The 14,999-nt window shown below is 41.6% G+C and overlaps 2 protein-coding genes across 7 annotated transcripts in view; one reads left to right on the top strand and one right to left on the bottom strand.

Moving 5' to 3' along the window:
* Positions 1-9,143: 9,143 nt before the first annotated feature.
* SEC61G (SEC61 translocon subunit gamma) lies at positions 9,144-12,118 on the top strand. 3 transcript variants are annotated; one of them, XM_071429763.1, is made up of 4 exons: positions 9,144-9,256; positions 9,961-10,060; positions 11,028-11,130; positions 11,968-12,118. In XM_071429763.1, the coding sequence occupies exons 2-4, from the start codon at positions 9,967-9,969 to the stop codon at positions 11,975-11,977; spliced, it is 207 nt and encodes a 68-aa protein (XP_071285864.1). In that variant the 5' UTR covers positions 9,144-9,256; positions 9,961-9,966; the 3' UTR covers positions 11,978-12,118. The 3 variants fall into 3 exon arrangements, with proteins under 3 accessions (XP_071285864.1, XP_071285865.1, XP_071285863.1); XM_071429764.1 differs by lacking the exon at positions 9,144-9,256 and adding an exon at positions 9,748-9,866; XM_071429762.1 differs by lacking the exons at positions 9,144-9,256; positions 11,968-12,118 and having other exon boundaries at positions 9,943-10,060; positions 11,028-11,134.
* Positions 12,119-13,343: 1,225 nt separating this feature from the next.
* TPK1 (thiamin pyrophosphokinase 1) overlaps positions 13,344-14,999 on the bottom strand; it is a 311,253-nt gene continuing 309,597 nt past the window's right edge. For all 4 annotated transcript variants that reach the window (XM_071429756.1, XM_071429757.1, XM_071429759.1 and 1 more), the window contains one exon: positions 13,344-13,627. In XM_071429756.1, the coding sequence (XP_071285857.1) occupies positions 13,509-13,627 (119 nt within the window). In that variant the 3' untranslated portion in view covers positions 13,344-13,508. The remainder of the gene's footprint in view (positions 13,628-14,999) is intronic.

Raw genomic sequence — 14,999 nt, 5'->3', positions numbered from 1 at the left:
CTGCAGAAGAGCCCAAATTGCTCAAGTCCTCTCAAGTTCTCTATTCAAATCTCATTCATCTAGAGCAGCTTCACTGGATTACTAATACTATACTCCATATCTGCTGGCCCTCTCTCATATTGCAACCCCTGAGAAGTAAGGCATTCACTGCTGTAGGGTAAAAGAACAGAAAAAGTAATCTTGGATGTTTTCTGAAACATATTTTGCAAGTATTTTAAAAATCAGAAGTTTTATTAGCATCACCTCTCCCAATCCATGACAAACTTCAGACCACCAGTAAGATTAGCACTGAAAAGCTGCTGATGCAATAAAAGACCATAACTTATGTAATTGAAGCTGTGTATTTTAAAGGCCAAAGGCATCAATAACGCTGAACTGACAATAAAGATTTTAAAGATTTGTCAGCCTTTAAAAGCCTTAAATCTGTGTGGTAGACAAGCCATAGATTTTTCAGCATTTAATGTAATTTTAAACAGCTTAATGATTAACAGACAATTGATTACAGCATGTTCAGTGGCCAGTATGTTTTACAGGTTCATGCCTATAAGCTACTTGTAGGAATCTAAATGTCAGTTTACCTGGACTGCGGCCCCAAAGGAATAACAAGAACCTCTGCAATGTACAGGTCAGACCTTGTAGCTAACACAGTCAAAGCTGGAATACTACCCACCAGGCACCCTTATCTTGCACCCAAGGTAGAACAGGATCCATAGTTCTTCCAACTGAGCCACCTAAATAACCAGAGGAGATAGGTTGAAACAGATAAATCACACTTTTGTCCCTTGAGTCAAAGGAAGTCAAAGTGCATCAAGAAGCAGCAGAAAACAAAAAACCAAAAAAGTTCCTGTACTTTGACAATGTAACCAGTCCATCACTGCTTTACCTTGCATTTTCTCTGACTCCTCAGCTCATCCTTCCCTTTAGTTCAGATCCTTCACACCACCATGCCATGTTTTTCCCCCACTACTTACATTATGTACCACACCTGAATATTCCCTGGTTTCATCACTGCAGGGAAACACAGAGTAACACCTCCTTATCCCCGTCCTACAGGCAGAATGTACTAAACAAGGTTTTTTCCCTAAGCACATGAATTCTCAGAAGCTAACTAAGGGTAGTTAAGGGCAGACTATTCTTTTATAGTGAAAATCAGTTTTAGGACTGAGTGATGACAAAGTCCTAAAGGAATGGTTGTGGAAAGGAGGGTTAACAGTGATTGGAAGACAGACCAAGCAGTGTGATGGTGCAAGGATGTTTATTGACAAAAGGCAGAGATATTTGTACTGTTTTAGCCTCTGCATAACAATTTCCAATTGTCCTGTCCCACGTGTGATTTAGTACTTAGCAGACCATAATGTATACTTTCTCTTTTGCACAATTACCTGCCACAGCAGGCTGTTCTGTTCTTTGGGAGGGGGACAGAGTTTCTGCAGTTCCTTCTTTATGTATCTTTCTCAGTTTCTGCAGCTTTTTCTCACAGCTTTTTCTCACAGCTCTTGCTGTACAATCTCCAGCAATTTCAAGCGTACTGCTCATGTTGTTTAACTCATTCTGCTCTGCAACAGAGGGTCAGAAGTGAGTTTGGATTGAGCAGTTAAGAGCCTGCTCTGCTTGTGCCTGGCATGGGTAAAAGTGTAAAGAAACTACTTATAGGCTCCTTAGCCAAGAGAAACCTCTCAGGTGATGTTTATCAGCAACACTGCTGCATAACGTACAATTACTATTTTACAACGTTAGGTTCCTACAGGTTTATTTTTATGCAAGAAGAGTGAAATAGTAAATCCAAAAGAACTCCAAAGATGAGGACAAAAATGCCTTTTTCATGGCTTGACTCAGCATTAGGTTCTAATCAGGATTACAGCTCTTAGAGGCCCAGAGCAGGCATCTTTACTCTAGCTGCATAAATTCAGGATAATGAAAATATAGTAATTTCATAAGTTTATACTTATGAAATACATATGAGATAAAGTTCTCTGTCAGGAAAAGTGCTGTGACTACGGCTGTTGACTTGAAAACTGTAACATTACAAATGCCAGTACCAAACAGCTGGCAGGTGCTTTACAAATGAATTTATAATGGTAACCCAGATATCATTCCAATTATGTACCATGAATTTGCTAGAAGATAAACAATTCAGTAAAGAGCATTACCAGGATAGCGGCGTGTCCACACATTGAGACAGATGCAAGGTTCAAATTTGCAGATATCATTTGGGGAAGACTATTTAATACTTGACTAATTTAGCTAACAATTTGAAAAAGGTGCTAATTAAAATGTGCCTGGGGCTGTCAGCTGCTGCCAAAACTGCAGAGATGCTCCATTGAAATGTTTCCACTTTGTTATTAAAATAAGCACTTGGACTGGTTCAGGCAAACAGACACCAACTTACCATGATGTTAGCAGAACTCACTTTTAAAACTTCCTATATCTGATTATTGCAACATTTTGGACAGTTCTGCAATATTAAATCCATGATTAAATGGAAGTGACACCTGGGTAATAAAGCTAGCAGAAAGTGCTAGATCTTCAGATATTTATTTTTTAAACCAACACCACCTTGCAGGATTCTATCTTTTCAGCAATAATGAAAGTAATTGATTTTTATCTTACTAGGAGAGGAAGTGAGAGAAATTAGATTTACAAACATTTCATTACCTGTTGCAGCAATTACTGATAGGACTCAGGAACACTGGCAAGTTTGTGTTGAAAAACTGCTGGATACATTTGTGCCACTTGAACAGGTGATTCCCCAAATCCTTTTCACTAATGCAGAGTCAGACCAGTACTAGTGAGATAGACAAGCAGAATAATCAACAGAACCTTACTATTCCTTCTGCAGGAACAAAACAAATCTTACTGAAAATGCTGCAGATGCAAAGAATAGCAAGGAAGGCCTGCAGCTTCTTCATGCTGTGAAAAGCAGCTTTGTCCTGTGAGCAGCTTTGCATGTGAGGAAGATCCCAAGCAAAACTGCTTCTCTAGTGACCACCCCTTTCAGTTCTCAAATCACCTTTAAAGATGAACTGTCTGGAGTTCAGAGACACTGTCTCTGACTCACTGAACAGCAGGACCTATCAAGGTTCTTCAGCAAGACTGGAATTTAAGTTTCCATTTAAGTTTCTAACACAGAGAGCAAAGATCTGTGAGGGCAGAAAGGAGGAAAGGGAAAGCATTTAAAAATATCTTCAAAAGAGTAGTAAAAAGTACATAAAAAAAAAAGAAACTTTGCAATTCTAGCTTTTTGAAGTTCAGGAATGATTCCCATCCCTGTAAAACCTTCCACTACCCAAACTCCTCTGGATTCTTTTACCTTCAAGTTATTGCATATTTAGAGTGTGTTTCCAAGGCACCCTTTGAGAAAGCACATGCCGCCAGCATGCCTGAAGCACATGGCTCCCGTACAAATCAGTGACATGTCTGCTTTAGCACAGGCACTTGGCAAAATTCAGGAGACCTCAGCAGTATCACAAAAGCTTAACCTGAGCCAAAGGGAAATGTACTATTTAATCTGAAGGTAGGAACAAAAGACAACCAACTCTATATAGATCAACTGGGGAAAAAAAAAGTTTAAAAAAACTAGGGCCAAGAAGTTATTTTGCTTTTCAGTAGTAGGAAAGTTTTTTTTTTTCTACCTGTCCAGCTCCATCCTTTCAGCTGCTCAATTTTCCCTACCCCTCAAATGGTTCTCACCCTTATAAAGTGTCTCTCAACTTCTCTCAAATTTTTAGTTTTACAGCAGGAAAAAGCTGAAGAAACACCTTTTTAACTCACAAGAAAAGCATTCTGGCCCACACTCCTAGCCAGCTGGGATCCTGGACCTCAGTGGGCAGAACGTGTAATGAAACAGCTTTTGTACCAAATGCATATAATGATAGTGGAACTGGGGTCCAGCTCAGCCAACCCCAATCATGGGTCATGATCCTGTTACATGGAATGGAACAGACATTCTGAGCCACTAATGGAGTAGAAGGTGTGTTGGAACACCACAGAAGGGAAAGGTTTAGTTTACTCCATGTCCCAAAAAGGGACATACTTCACAAACTAAGCGCAGATTTGCCAAAACAAATTAAAACAAGACTTTATAATGAAAAATCATATTAAGGTTAAGAGTATTTCCAATTTTAATTTCCTCCCCCCTTTTCTTTTTTTAATCTGAAGTGCTAATTAGTATTTCCACAACCACTACTAGCATTTTTTTAAGAAGGATTCAGTGATTTATTTGTTAATATACACAACAATCTTCACGTGTAAATTACAAAGTAAGGAACAAGGCCCATATCATCAGCTGCTATTTATTGGAGCAAGACAAAACAAACTTTTACAAGCACTGCATCAGAGATTTTGATTTTTCTTTATCTCAGACCTGAACAGCTGATGGAGGATTTATTATTCCTCTGTTAATTTCCCTGTATTTCTTTTGCTAGATAGGAATCTTCAGATGTTTTTTTAGTCCGAAATATCATTTAGCAATGCCACTTTAGTATACTGCCTTTGTTTCTCTCCTATTTTGTCTATTATTATACAGTCACAAATCATTATACAGTCACAAATCTCCCAAGTGCTCTCTTTCAAATAAAATGGAACACAGGCTTTTTTTAAAAAGGTCATCTTTAAAATTATATACAATAAATTCAACACCAGGAAAAATCTATTTAACAGCACTTCTCCCTCATCCCACATTTCATCTCCATTGAATATTAAGCAGCACAAATCAAAAGATGGGGCTTGTTGGCTGCTTCAGACTAGAGACATTCCCTTTCACAACCACAGCATTGAAGAGTGGTCTAGTGGCATTTCTGCAATTATTGAGGCTAAACCCCAAGACATGGACCACAAGCACTCCATCATTTTCTCCTGACCCCCAAATGTGAGCTATCATTTTCTTCTTAACATTAATTTCCCATTTATGTTCTTCCCCTGCATCTGTACAGATACTGAAGAGGGAAATAATCTTTCTTCCTATCGTAAATCATGCAGATGAGCTTATCAAGTCCAAACAGAGTCTCTGGATTGTTTAGGGGAATGAAAAGCTAAAATTAATTTTTAAATGTCAGAAGCACATAGATATTCCAATGTCTTTTCAAAATATAAATTAATCAAACACATTTATGATAATGTAGAATTAAAAATTAAAAGGTCTCATATATCTTTGCAATTTCTGAAGACTGAATTTTATAGATATTTAGTTATCCAACAACACTGACTGTCAAGCAACAGAGCATTAGCATGACATGGGGTTACTCTGCTGCTGCCTCTGAAAATCTGAGAAGGCAGCTCCCTGCAGCACTGTTCAACAAGGATGTCCCTTAACCTTTCCCACAACATCACCTTGCTTTCTCCTCTCTTTCCTCCTTCTCTACATTATTCCCTGGTTTGGGCTGCAAATCCCTGCTGCTGTGTGGTCTTTGCTGCTTTCTGACCCAAAGCATGCTCAGATGCTCACTGCCTGCAGTGACCAACCTTCCTTGCATACATGAGTCCACAAGTGGCCACCCTCCCTGTTTCCTTAGTCTTTTTCTTTGCTTTTGCTGTCCTTCTGGAAAACCATTTGCCCCTTAAATTCCTAAAGGAAAGTCAGATTGTCCCCCAGTGCTACTCCTGCTCAGACAGTCCATCCCTCCCAAAAATCCCCTTGGGGAAGAAGCCAATGTTTTGCCTTGCCTCCTCCAGTTCAAATGCCTTGGATCCTGGGCACAGCACTGGCTGTGCCTCCTGCCCACCCACCCATCCCTCTGGCTCTTCCTAGACGGGAGCAGCTCAGTTCCTGCTGTCCATCATGAGATGGGAAGGAGATAACTCAGAAAGACTTCATATCCCAAAGTACCACTTTTTGTGCAGCCACAGGAAACCTGCCAAGACCACTGCAAGTGCTTTCTTCTAGCACATGGGGAGTAATCCTTCAAACAAGAGAACCAGACTGGCAGGTCTCTCCACTCTGGGATGCAGAGAATGGAGTGTTGCCCCTGCCATCGAGCTGCTGCTGAGACCAGGCAGCACCAGCCTCATGGGAACATGAGCAGGACCTGCCTGGGGCTGGAGCAGAGTCAGGGTAGGGAAAATGGGGTTATGCCCCACAGGGGAACAGAGAGGCTTGGGGAACCTGTTCAGAGAGAGCTACTGCTCTGTCCTTCCCACAACCACTTGGGGATCACACATGTGCCATCCCAGCATACAGAGGCTGAGCTGCCTCTCATACTGAAGTCTGTGTCTTTTCTCCTCTCAGCTGATCCCAAAATTGTTTGCTGCAGCTGCCAGCAGCTCTCTGGCTCCTGGTATCCCACAATGTTCTGCAGGTTGCAGTGGGATCTGTGCTGTGGCAGGCTGGCAGCATGGAATGGGAAAGGCTAAAGAGGAGGCTGATCACACTGTCCAAGTGTCCAGATCCAGAGGGATGGATGTCATACAACAGTCTAATATGCCAATAGTTAAAAGCAGATATTTATCTTGCATGTCCTCAAAAGGACAAGAACAAACTACAACTAAAATGTGCAAATATGCAAAGTGAAAATGTCATCAAAAGAAGTCTCTCATCCTTGGAGCACACAGCAGATGAAAACCTTCTCCCCCCACCCTCCCCCCAGTGGGCTCCAGTTTATGCAATATTCAGAAGCAAATCAGCGCTAGCACATACTGCATAGGATAACAATGGTCTTTTTTACTGTTGAGGGAATGGTTATGTACTGCTTAGATGTTGCCATAAAAGCAGACTTGAAACACTGCCATAAAAATTCACCTGTGCAAGCACACCGCTTTCTTCGCCGACCTTGCAAGAGCCATAAAGAAGTAGAAACAAAACACCCTAGTAGCAGTCTAGCTTTCAATGAAAAAAATTTACACATGCTGAGGAGATGTAAACCTTTTTTTATCTTCTGTAAGTGCAAACGGCTCTTTGTAAATATATTTAGAACAGTAACATAGTTGCCATAAGGACTGAGTCTAAGTAACCATGTATTAGTTCAAGGGCACTAAAAACCCCATAAAAGCTGGAAAATCCTATGAGGAGAACAGCCAATGCTTTCTGTGCACAAATCAGGACTCTGCCTCTCTCCTAAGCTGCTGAAGTCCAAACTTGCAAGCTGGCAGGCAAAGACAAGAGCTTATCACAGCAGAGTGGAGGAAGCTGAGATAGGACAATGGATACCTTCTACCCCACTCTAGAGAACCCGTAGCACAAACTTATGAGAAAGCTGCATTGTTAAGACATGCAAGATATGCTATGTTTCTCCAGAACATTTCTCCCCAGGAAAAACAACTTAAAATAGAGAATTTTGGGGAAACAAAGCTTTATTTCAACAAATGCTTTTTAAAACAAAAATCTAATCCAACCAGAAATCCGTGTCATGATTTGTTTCATACACGTCTTCTTTTTTCAGGTTAAATTTTTTTCCCAGTCAGTGCCTTTTGGCTACACCCACTGTGTAGATGGTTCACAGCAAGGCTCCTCATGCAGCACAGCTGGAAATGTGTGTTTCCTCTGTTGATAGAGTCTCTGGCTGTGATACTGAAGGGAAAAAACCCAAATTAGACAAAGCCCACCAAAATGCCTCTACATATGGAATCTCATTCAAAGGTTCAGCAATCTACTCTGTCCATCACACATCATGCACTATGGCTATCTGGCCCTTTGCTGCTTTCCTTAGGGATCTTCCTCTCCCCTTCCTTCCTTCCTGGCAGACTGCAGACTGGCATCAAAAACAAGAGCCAAGTCATATACAAATCTGCTGTGGGAGGCCTCACTGACACTCTAATCTTTCTGTGCTGGTGTGCCAATGGAAGAGGTCCAGCAGAATTTGGCCACCAAAATTATGGCCCCATCTGAGAAGCAGTGCTGCAGGAATTTTCATTCAAAACAAAATCCAAAGGCAGACTTTTGGAGAAAACCTGTAGAGGACCTCAAGCCAATAACCCTCCAATGCCACCTAGAGTGCTCATCTCTGAAGGAGGTCAGTAATACTGAGGGACCTGCCCTGTGGCCAGAGACAAAGAAGGTGGCTGCCAAAAACCCCATGGAATGACCAACAATTCCCCACTGTGATGTGATGGCACTTTACCTGTAGTGAAGATTGTCAGCAAAAATTTAAGCCCAGAAAAATATTTTGTGCACACTGAGATTCAACAGGGAGTTGAGATCAGCAAAGCATTCGCTAAACTGGCTGCAGAGGCCCCACAGTCTGATGAATAATTAATAAACTTTGGAGGCTTAATATAAACTCAAAGGTGGAGTCAACTCGGAATAGAGCTCTAGAGGAAAATCAATAACATCAAAAACAAAGTAAGTATAAAAACAGTAAATCCATTTTGTCTTTGTTCTTCCTTTATCTGTTACAAACTGAAGCAGCAGGGAAGCGCTCCCTTCAGGCACTGACGGCCTCTTTCCCCCTCAGGCAAGGAATTGTCCTATGCTATACCCGTGGAGCTGAAATGTACCGAGCTTTCCCACCTTTGGGCACTGCACACTTCTCAAGAAAGTGCAAGAAAAAGCCCGTGTTTTCAAAGGTGATGAACTCCCTTAGTTGACAGTGGCTCCAGCATTCCTGAAAACCAAGTTTTACACTGGGGAGGGGGGGGGTTGGTTGGTTGTGGGGTTTTTTTTTTTGTTTTGTTTTGTTTTTGCATTTTTTTTACCATCTTTTCACCGAAGAGCATTTGTTACAGGCACATCCAGAGAATCAATTAGGCTGGAAAATACCTTTGATATCATGGAGTCCAACCTATGCCCTAACACCACCTTGACAACTATTCTATGGCACTGAGTGCCATATCCAGTCTTTCCTTAAACACCTCCAGGGACAGCGACCTCACCAGTTCCCTGGGCAGCCCATTCCAATATCTAATCACCCTTGCTATGAGGAAATTCCTCCTAACGTCCAACCTAAACCTCCGTGGCCCAGCTTGAGACTACTCCTCTCATCCTTGTCGCTGTTTGCCTGGGAGAATAGTGACACCTTCAGAAAGGTGAATTCTTTCCTTAATTTCCCGCTAGGACGCCCCGGGGTCCCAAGGCTCCAAGGGCACGGGAAGCAGGCGCGCTGCCAGGAGTCGAAGAGGCGCTGCGGGGGCGGACCGGCCCTCCCGGCTGTGCCCGCCCCGCCGGCGAGGCGGGAGGAGCGACAGCCCCCGGAAACCGGAAAGGAGGAAAAAAATCCAAGTGAAACCCCGCCCCCAAAACCCTTCAATTTCCACCCAAAACCCGCCCCGCCCGCCGTGGTTACGTCACGCGCTCCGCCGCTCAGTGCGACGTGTCCCTCGGCCCGCGGTGAGGGCGGCTCGGGGGGCCCGGGTGTTCCCCGGCCCGGGGAGACGGGGATCAGGGCTGGGCAGCGAGAATTGGGATAGGGCCAGGGATGGGGCATTGCCGGGACTGCGGCAGGCAGGGGGACCTCGGCCGGAGCGAGGGGGAAGGGGGTCGCTGGGACGCGAGAGGGGCCGGCATCACACCGGGAGCCTTCTGCCAGCTCCTACCAGGGGGTCCGTAGGGATTAGTGGGAGCAGATCCCGCCGGTGGTGTCCTGTGTGCCGTGGTAATGCTGGTACACGCTTGCTCTGAGGATACGGCTCGGGCACGGCGCTCTCTCTCCGTGCTCACCAGCCCTCGGCAGCTTTTGGCGTGGAGATCCCCTCAAACCGGCGGCTTTTGTCTATTTAGACCTCTCTGGAACACGGCGTAGGGCGTGAGCTGAAAGCCCAGCTGTGATGGGGCTGTTTTCCTCTTCTGGGCTGAAAGGCACAGTTTTCCATATTTTTTTTCTTTAGCAGTCAGAAATAGGCCCTCATGTTTATTTACTGAAACAGTGTCTTCATTTCCTGCAAAGTGGAAGTATCTTAGGTTGGAATATAACGCTTACCTTAAGCCTTTAACAAATTTTGTAGGTAACTGTTACTAATGTAATGAAAAAGTCTGATTTTCAGTGTGGAAACCATCAATGGAACCATCAATGCTAAATGTGTACGTCTTTGCAGGCAATCATGGATCAGGTAATGCAATTTGTGGAACCCAGCCGTCAGTTTGTGAAAGATTCCATACGACTTGTTAAGAGATGCACCAAGCCTGACAGGAAAGGTAAAGCACACAATAAACCAGAACACAATCCTTATTTCATCTTGTATCTTAGCACGTGTCTTTCCATACGTCACATCTGTTGATTTGTTTGCTGTGGATGTTTCTCAGCTGCCACTGTGAGATTTAAACTTGAGCTTCAGTTGTCTAAATGTCAGTGTGTTTAAGGTTCTGGCTATTGTAAACGCATGTATGTAAGTGTGTGAGTGGTACTAAAATTCACTTTAGGAGAGAGGTTAAGTAGCTGAAATTCAGTGCTCCACAGTTGTCAGTCATTGCCTGATTGCAACAGGAACAATTTTGTTGCTGGGAGTAGGGAAGAGGAGGTTTTGGACTAGAAAGGCCCTGGAGGGAAGCTATAACTAATACCAGAATACAGCTGGTCCTCTGAAAGTTACAGTGCTTTATTTACATGCTCAGAGTGAGCAGGTCTGGGACTTAAGTTTGCTATTGAGATCCATAAGGAACTTAATTCCTTGTCAGATTGGCAGGGTTTCTGAGGGGCTGTTGACCTTTGTTAATTTCATGGCTGCTGTCCTAAAGTAATTGAAAATATCCCAAGTATTCGATTTTTGTGGGGTCTTAGAGTGCTGTCCTCCTGTGACAGACATAAATACAGATTTTCTATTTTTGATGCTGTATTAAAGATTACTTTCAGTGCTTGTAGGGATGTAAAGAAAACATAATGGGATAAAGGTACTATGAATCGTCATAGTGGGTATTTTTGATTCTGCTTATGTAAAAAAAGATTGTGATTAGCCATTCTTTGTGGAAATCTCCATCTTCTCTCTGAAAATCTCATCTGTCTTCTAAAAAAGTGGATTTGTTTCTCAGCATCTGTGCAGACTTTGAAGTGTTTCCAGTATTAACATAGTCCTGTAAAGAGAGATCTCTCCTTTGGTCTCTGCAGTGCACATATGTATGCCATACATGAGACATCCTAACAAATTTTCTTTTTGTTATTTTGCAGAGTTCCAGAAGATTGCCATGGCAACAGCAATAGGCTTTGCAATAATGGGATTTATTGGTTTCTTTGTCAAATTGATCCATATCCCCATCAACAATATAATTGTGTAAGTGAATATGGCCTTCAGTTTCACTAAATTTTTACGTCCTCAGTTTTAAACGGAGGACATTAGTGAGCCCTGCGGGACCCATGTTGTTTTTGTGTCTGCATTTCACATGTTAGTGTAATATGACAAGTATTACTTGATTCAAAGGACTTTATGAACAATGTTAATGAACTTCATGTTAATTCAGTATGCTGCAAAGTATTAGAACCACTGTTCTCAGTTTTTTTCTGACTATTCTGCTTCAAAACTGAACGTTAGATATTTTGATTTCCAGTTCCTCAGTGTATGTTTGACCACAGAACATTTACCTCATTTGGATCTCAAATGCTCTTACTATTTCCACTTTATAGCCTGGGTATCCAAAGTAAATGGATAATGGATGGTAAGGTAAAGAAAACTGAGTGGGTATGCTGTAGGAAGAGAGGGCACAGAACAAGGTTGGCCTTGTTTCATTTACTGAGTGCTAGATATGTTTGAAATGTTGTTTTAGGTGTAACTGCATCCTGTAAAATCCCTTTTGGAATGAATATTACATCATGAAGAATTTGAACTTCAGGGTGACTGGCCCCATGGTAGTGACATACTAACAGTACCATATTCTCCAGAGCTAATGTCATCCCCTCTCCAGCACTGGAAGAGGTTAAAGACCATTCTGTGTCTGTAATATGTGACTCCCTTATAAGAGTAAGAGTGGTCATCTAGGCAAGGAGTGTTTGAAAATGGGAGATAAGCTGTAATGATTGTCCTAACAAGGCAGTGGTGGGAGGATAAGACTTTAGGTGGGATCACTTGATCACACTTCATTAGTTGAAACGGATTCCTTTGTTCTCTCAACAGAGGTGGCTGAATATTCATCATGAAGAAGACAGTTGTGACACCTGCTGCAGTGATTTCACAGCTTTAATTTGTTTGATATTAAACAAGCTCAGTTTGCGTTTTCAAACGTTGTTGTTATCTTACTACTTTTTTTAAAGTGTATGTGATCATACCTCTCTGCAGGCTTGCTTCTTTTTTTTTGGTTATAGTAGTTGTGTGCTTTACTTGCTTTGTTACTTCTTTTAACAATAGTAGAATCATTCAAGTGAGAAGGAAGCTTGGACAATCTCTAGTCCAATGTCCTGCTTGAAGCTGGGTCGGTGTTGCATTCTAATGAGGTTGCCTAAGCTGTATGACCCCTCTTCAGGGGCTGTTTACAAAGCAGTAAATCAAGCTTTGGAACAGCATTGCTCTAGCAAAAGCGGATTGCAAGAAAACAGCCTTTCTTTCAAGTGGTGTAAAAGTGTATGGGAATTCCTGTCAGTCATTTCTGGAATCACCATCATTATCACTAATTCCTTTCTGCATTTGGAGGTCATGCTACTAGGTTGTAGTATGTACTTGACAGGAAAAAAATCTCATGTCAAACAAAGAAATTGCATTGCCAGTCCTTATTCTGATGGCATAATTAAAAAACCCAAACATAATTGATTACTGAGATATACCATTTGAGGATAATCTAGTTGTCAGAGACACTAAGCAGTCCTTCAGCAAATCCACAACTTGCTCACGCCATTAGATAGGATATATACCCATTTTGGATCATGTTCTGTACATAGAATTGTATTGGCCCCCTGCATGTTGACCTGGAAGTTTGTATTATTTTATATTATTGCATATTTTGATTTTAAGAGCTAAGCCTGCAAAAGCTCTGGTAGATGCAATGCTCTTCCTCCTCAGATTAAGACATTTAATTCACTTAAAAATCTTATTGTAAGCATTTAGTATTTGCAGAAGGTACAATGGTACTTCTGTTACAGACTTTAAAAGCACTTAATGCTGGGACATCTGATACTGGTACTGCAGCAAAACTGAAGCTTCTTCAGTACACTAACTTGCTTCCTAAGTAGAAAAGTTCAATTATTATTCTTGAGAAATCTTCACCAGCACCTACCTATGTAACAAACCAGGACAGAAAAATGAGATTAGTTAATCTTGGTGCTATCACCTTGTGATACAGTTTTACTATGTGCAACTGGATACTGTATTTCCTTTTGGCAGGACAGGAATAATAGTTGAGTATTGGAATAAAATACTTTGTAAAAGTAGCCTGAACTAACCAGATAAGCAGCAGCAGTTTCTTTACATTCATTTCGGTTTGTGGTTGTACTGAATGGCTGCTCATGCATCTTCTGATTAAGTAGATGTACCAGAATGAAGTACTCTATAACAGCAAGTAATTTTGATTCAGTCTCAAGTGACTTTTATTTCATACTTGTTTTTCATTCAATACAGAAAATCAGTGCCTGTTTATATCTTGCAGCAGTTTTAGTGTCTTAATTCAGTGAAATTTTGTAGTAATTTAAGTCGTGTCAGATCAGAAAAGGCAGCTGTAGCTGATCTTAGCTCTTGATAGCCATTGTCCACAGCAAAGGTTTGTCCGTCTCGATGGTCACGATCCCGGAGTTGTCGTAGGTGTTGGAAGTACTGACCAGTGTTCCAAACTTCAGCACCTGGTTAGCTGTGAAAAGTAAGGAAAAGACTGAGCGGTTCTCTACAACAATAAAACGACATCAGTGCATTGATTTGAAAGACCACTGCTCCCACAAAGAACAAAAAAGTAGCTAAATAAATTCAAATTGGATAAACATTACCTAGTTAGAAGGCTTGTATGAGATTTTTCAATGACCCTAAGAGGCAATAAATTAATCCCCATATTAACAGTTTGAGTTTACACCAGGTTATTACAAAAGCAGTGTGTTGGATAATCCTCAGGGTTTCACATCTGGAAATTTGTATTTCATTTGAATCAGTTCAAATACTAGTGCTAGAAAATGTAAAACAAAGAGAATCTTACTGTTGTTCCAAACTTGGGATTTGCTTTAGCTCAGCAACAAGCCTATAATCTTTTAAAACATGAACAGTTCTAAACAAAGGCCAGCAGTGAAAAGTGATATTTAGCAACTTTGAGTTAAGGGACTTGAATCTTTTCTTCTATTGCATGTGAGGTAGGTGTTTGTGTACATTAGAAATAACAAATAGCAAACCATACAGTTTAAGTTCTGCCTTTCATTTCTTCTCTTTTGAGATAGCGTTGTTTGCATGTTGCAAACATATCAACTTCCTCAAAGGCACTCTAGAATTACTCAGTTCTGTGGTAGTCCTTGCTCATAGGAAGGTTCAGAGTAAGAACTCTAATACTATCCTTTGATTTAGCTTGTAAAACAAGCCAAATTATAGCTCTTTCCCACTGGCAGCTCAGAAAAACATTTCCAGGTAGGATACAATGATAGCTGCAGATGGGGAGGATTGTTCTGGAAGATCAGCAAGTCTGTGTGATCTATCAGAATTGCCAAATTGTGCATTGCTACCAAAGTAAAAATCCTCTGGATTTGCTATTAAGTGACCAAATGCAAAGGAGGATCTCCCTGTGGTCAAAAGGAGTGCAAAACAACTTAGTATGCTCTATTTTGTGATTTGCACAGGAGACACATTTTCCAGTGCTGGATATGAATGCTGGCTGTAGTAAACTTGGGTGTAGTGCATTACTACAATGCATGCACTGTCTGGCACTTGCTGGAAGCTGCACAGGAGGAACTGATCTTGCCAGACTCTACTGCTTTAAAAGGAAGGACGTTCACACAAAAGCCAGGATATATAGTTCAGTGTCTCTTTGCCAAATCTGTGCTTGCTCTACTTATTCCTGCTCCTACACTTGTTACGAGCTTGAAGTGAACTGAAAAGGAGGTTTCAGCTGCTAGCTGAATTTGTTGGCATGAGAGTAACACCCAAGTTTCACTACTGCAAATGGAAGAATCCTGCCATTTCAAGTTCAGGAGCGGGGAGCATAACTGCTATGCAGTGCAGAAATCCAGCAAAGAGAAAAGGAAAAA

Source organism: Agelaius tricolor, unplaced genomic scaffold (assembly GCF_023055355.1).
Source record: "Agelaius tricolor isolate 1412-34295 unplaced genomic scaffold, bAgeTri1.0.p SCAF_6, whole genome shotgun sequence".
Classification (NCBI taxonomy): domain Eukaryota; kingdom Metazoa; phylum Chordata; class Aves; order Passeriformes; family Icteridae; genus Agelaius; species Agelaius tricolor.
The sequence above is the reverse complement of the archived record's forward strand: the minus strand, read 5'-3'. Positions and strand labels throughout refer to the sequence as shown.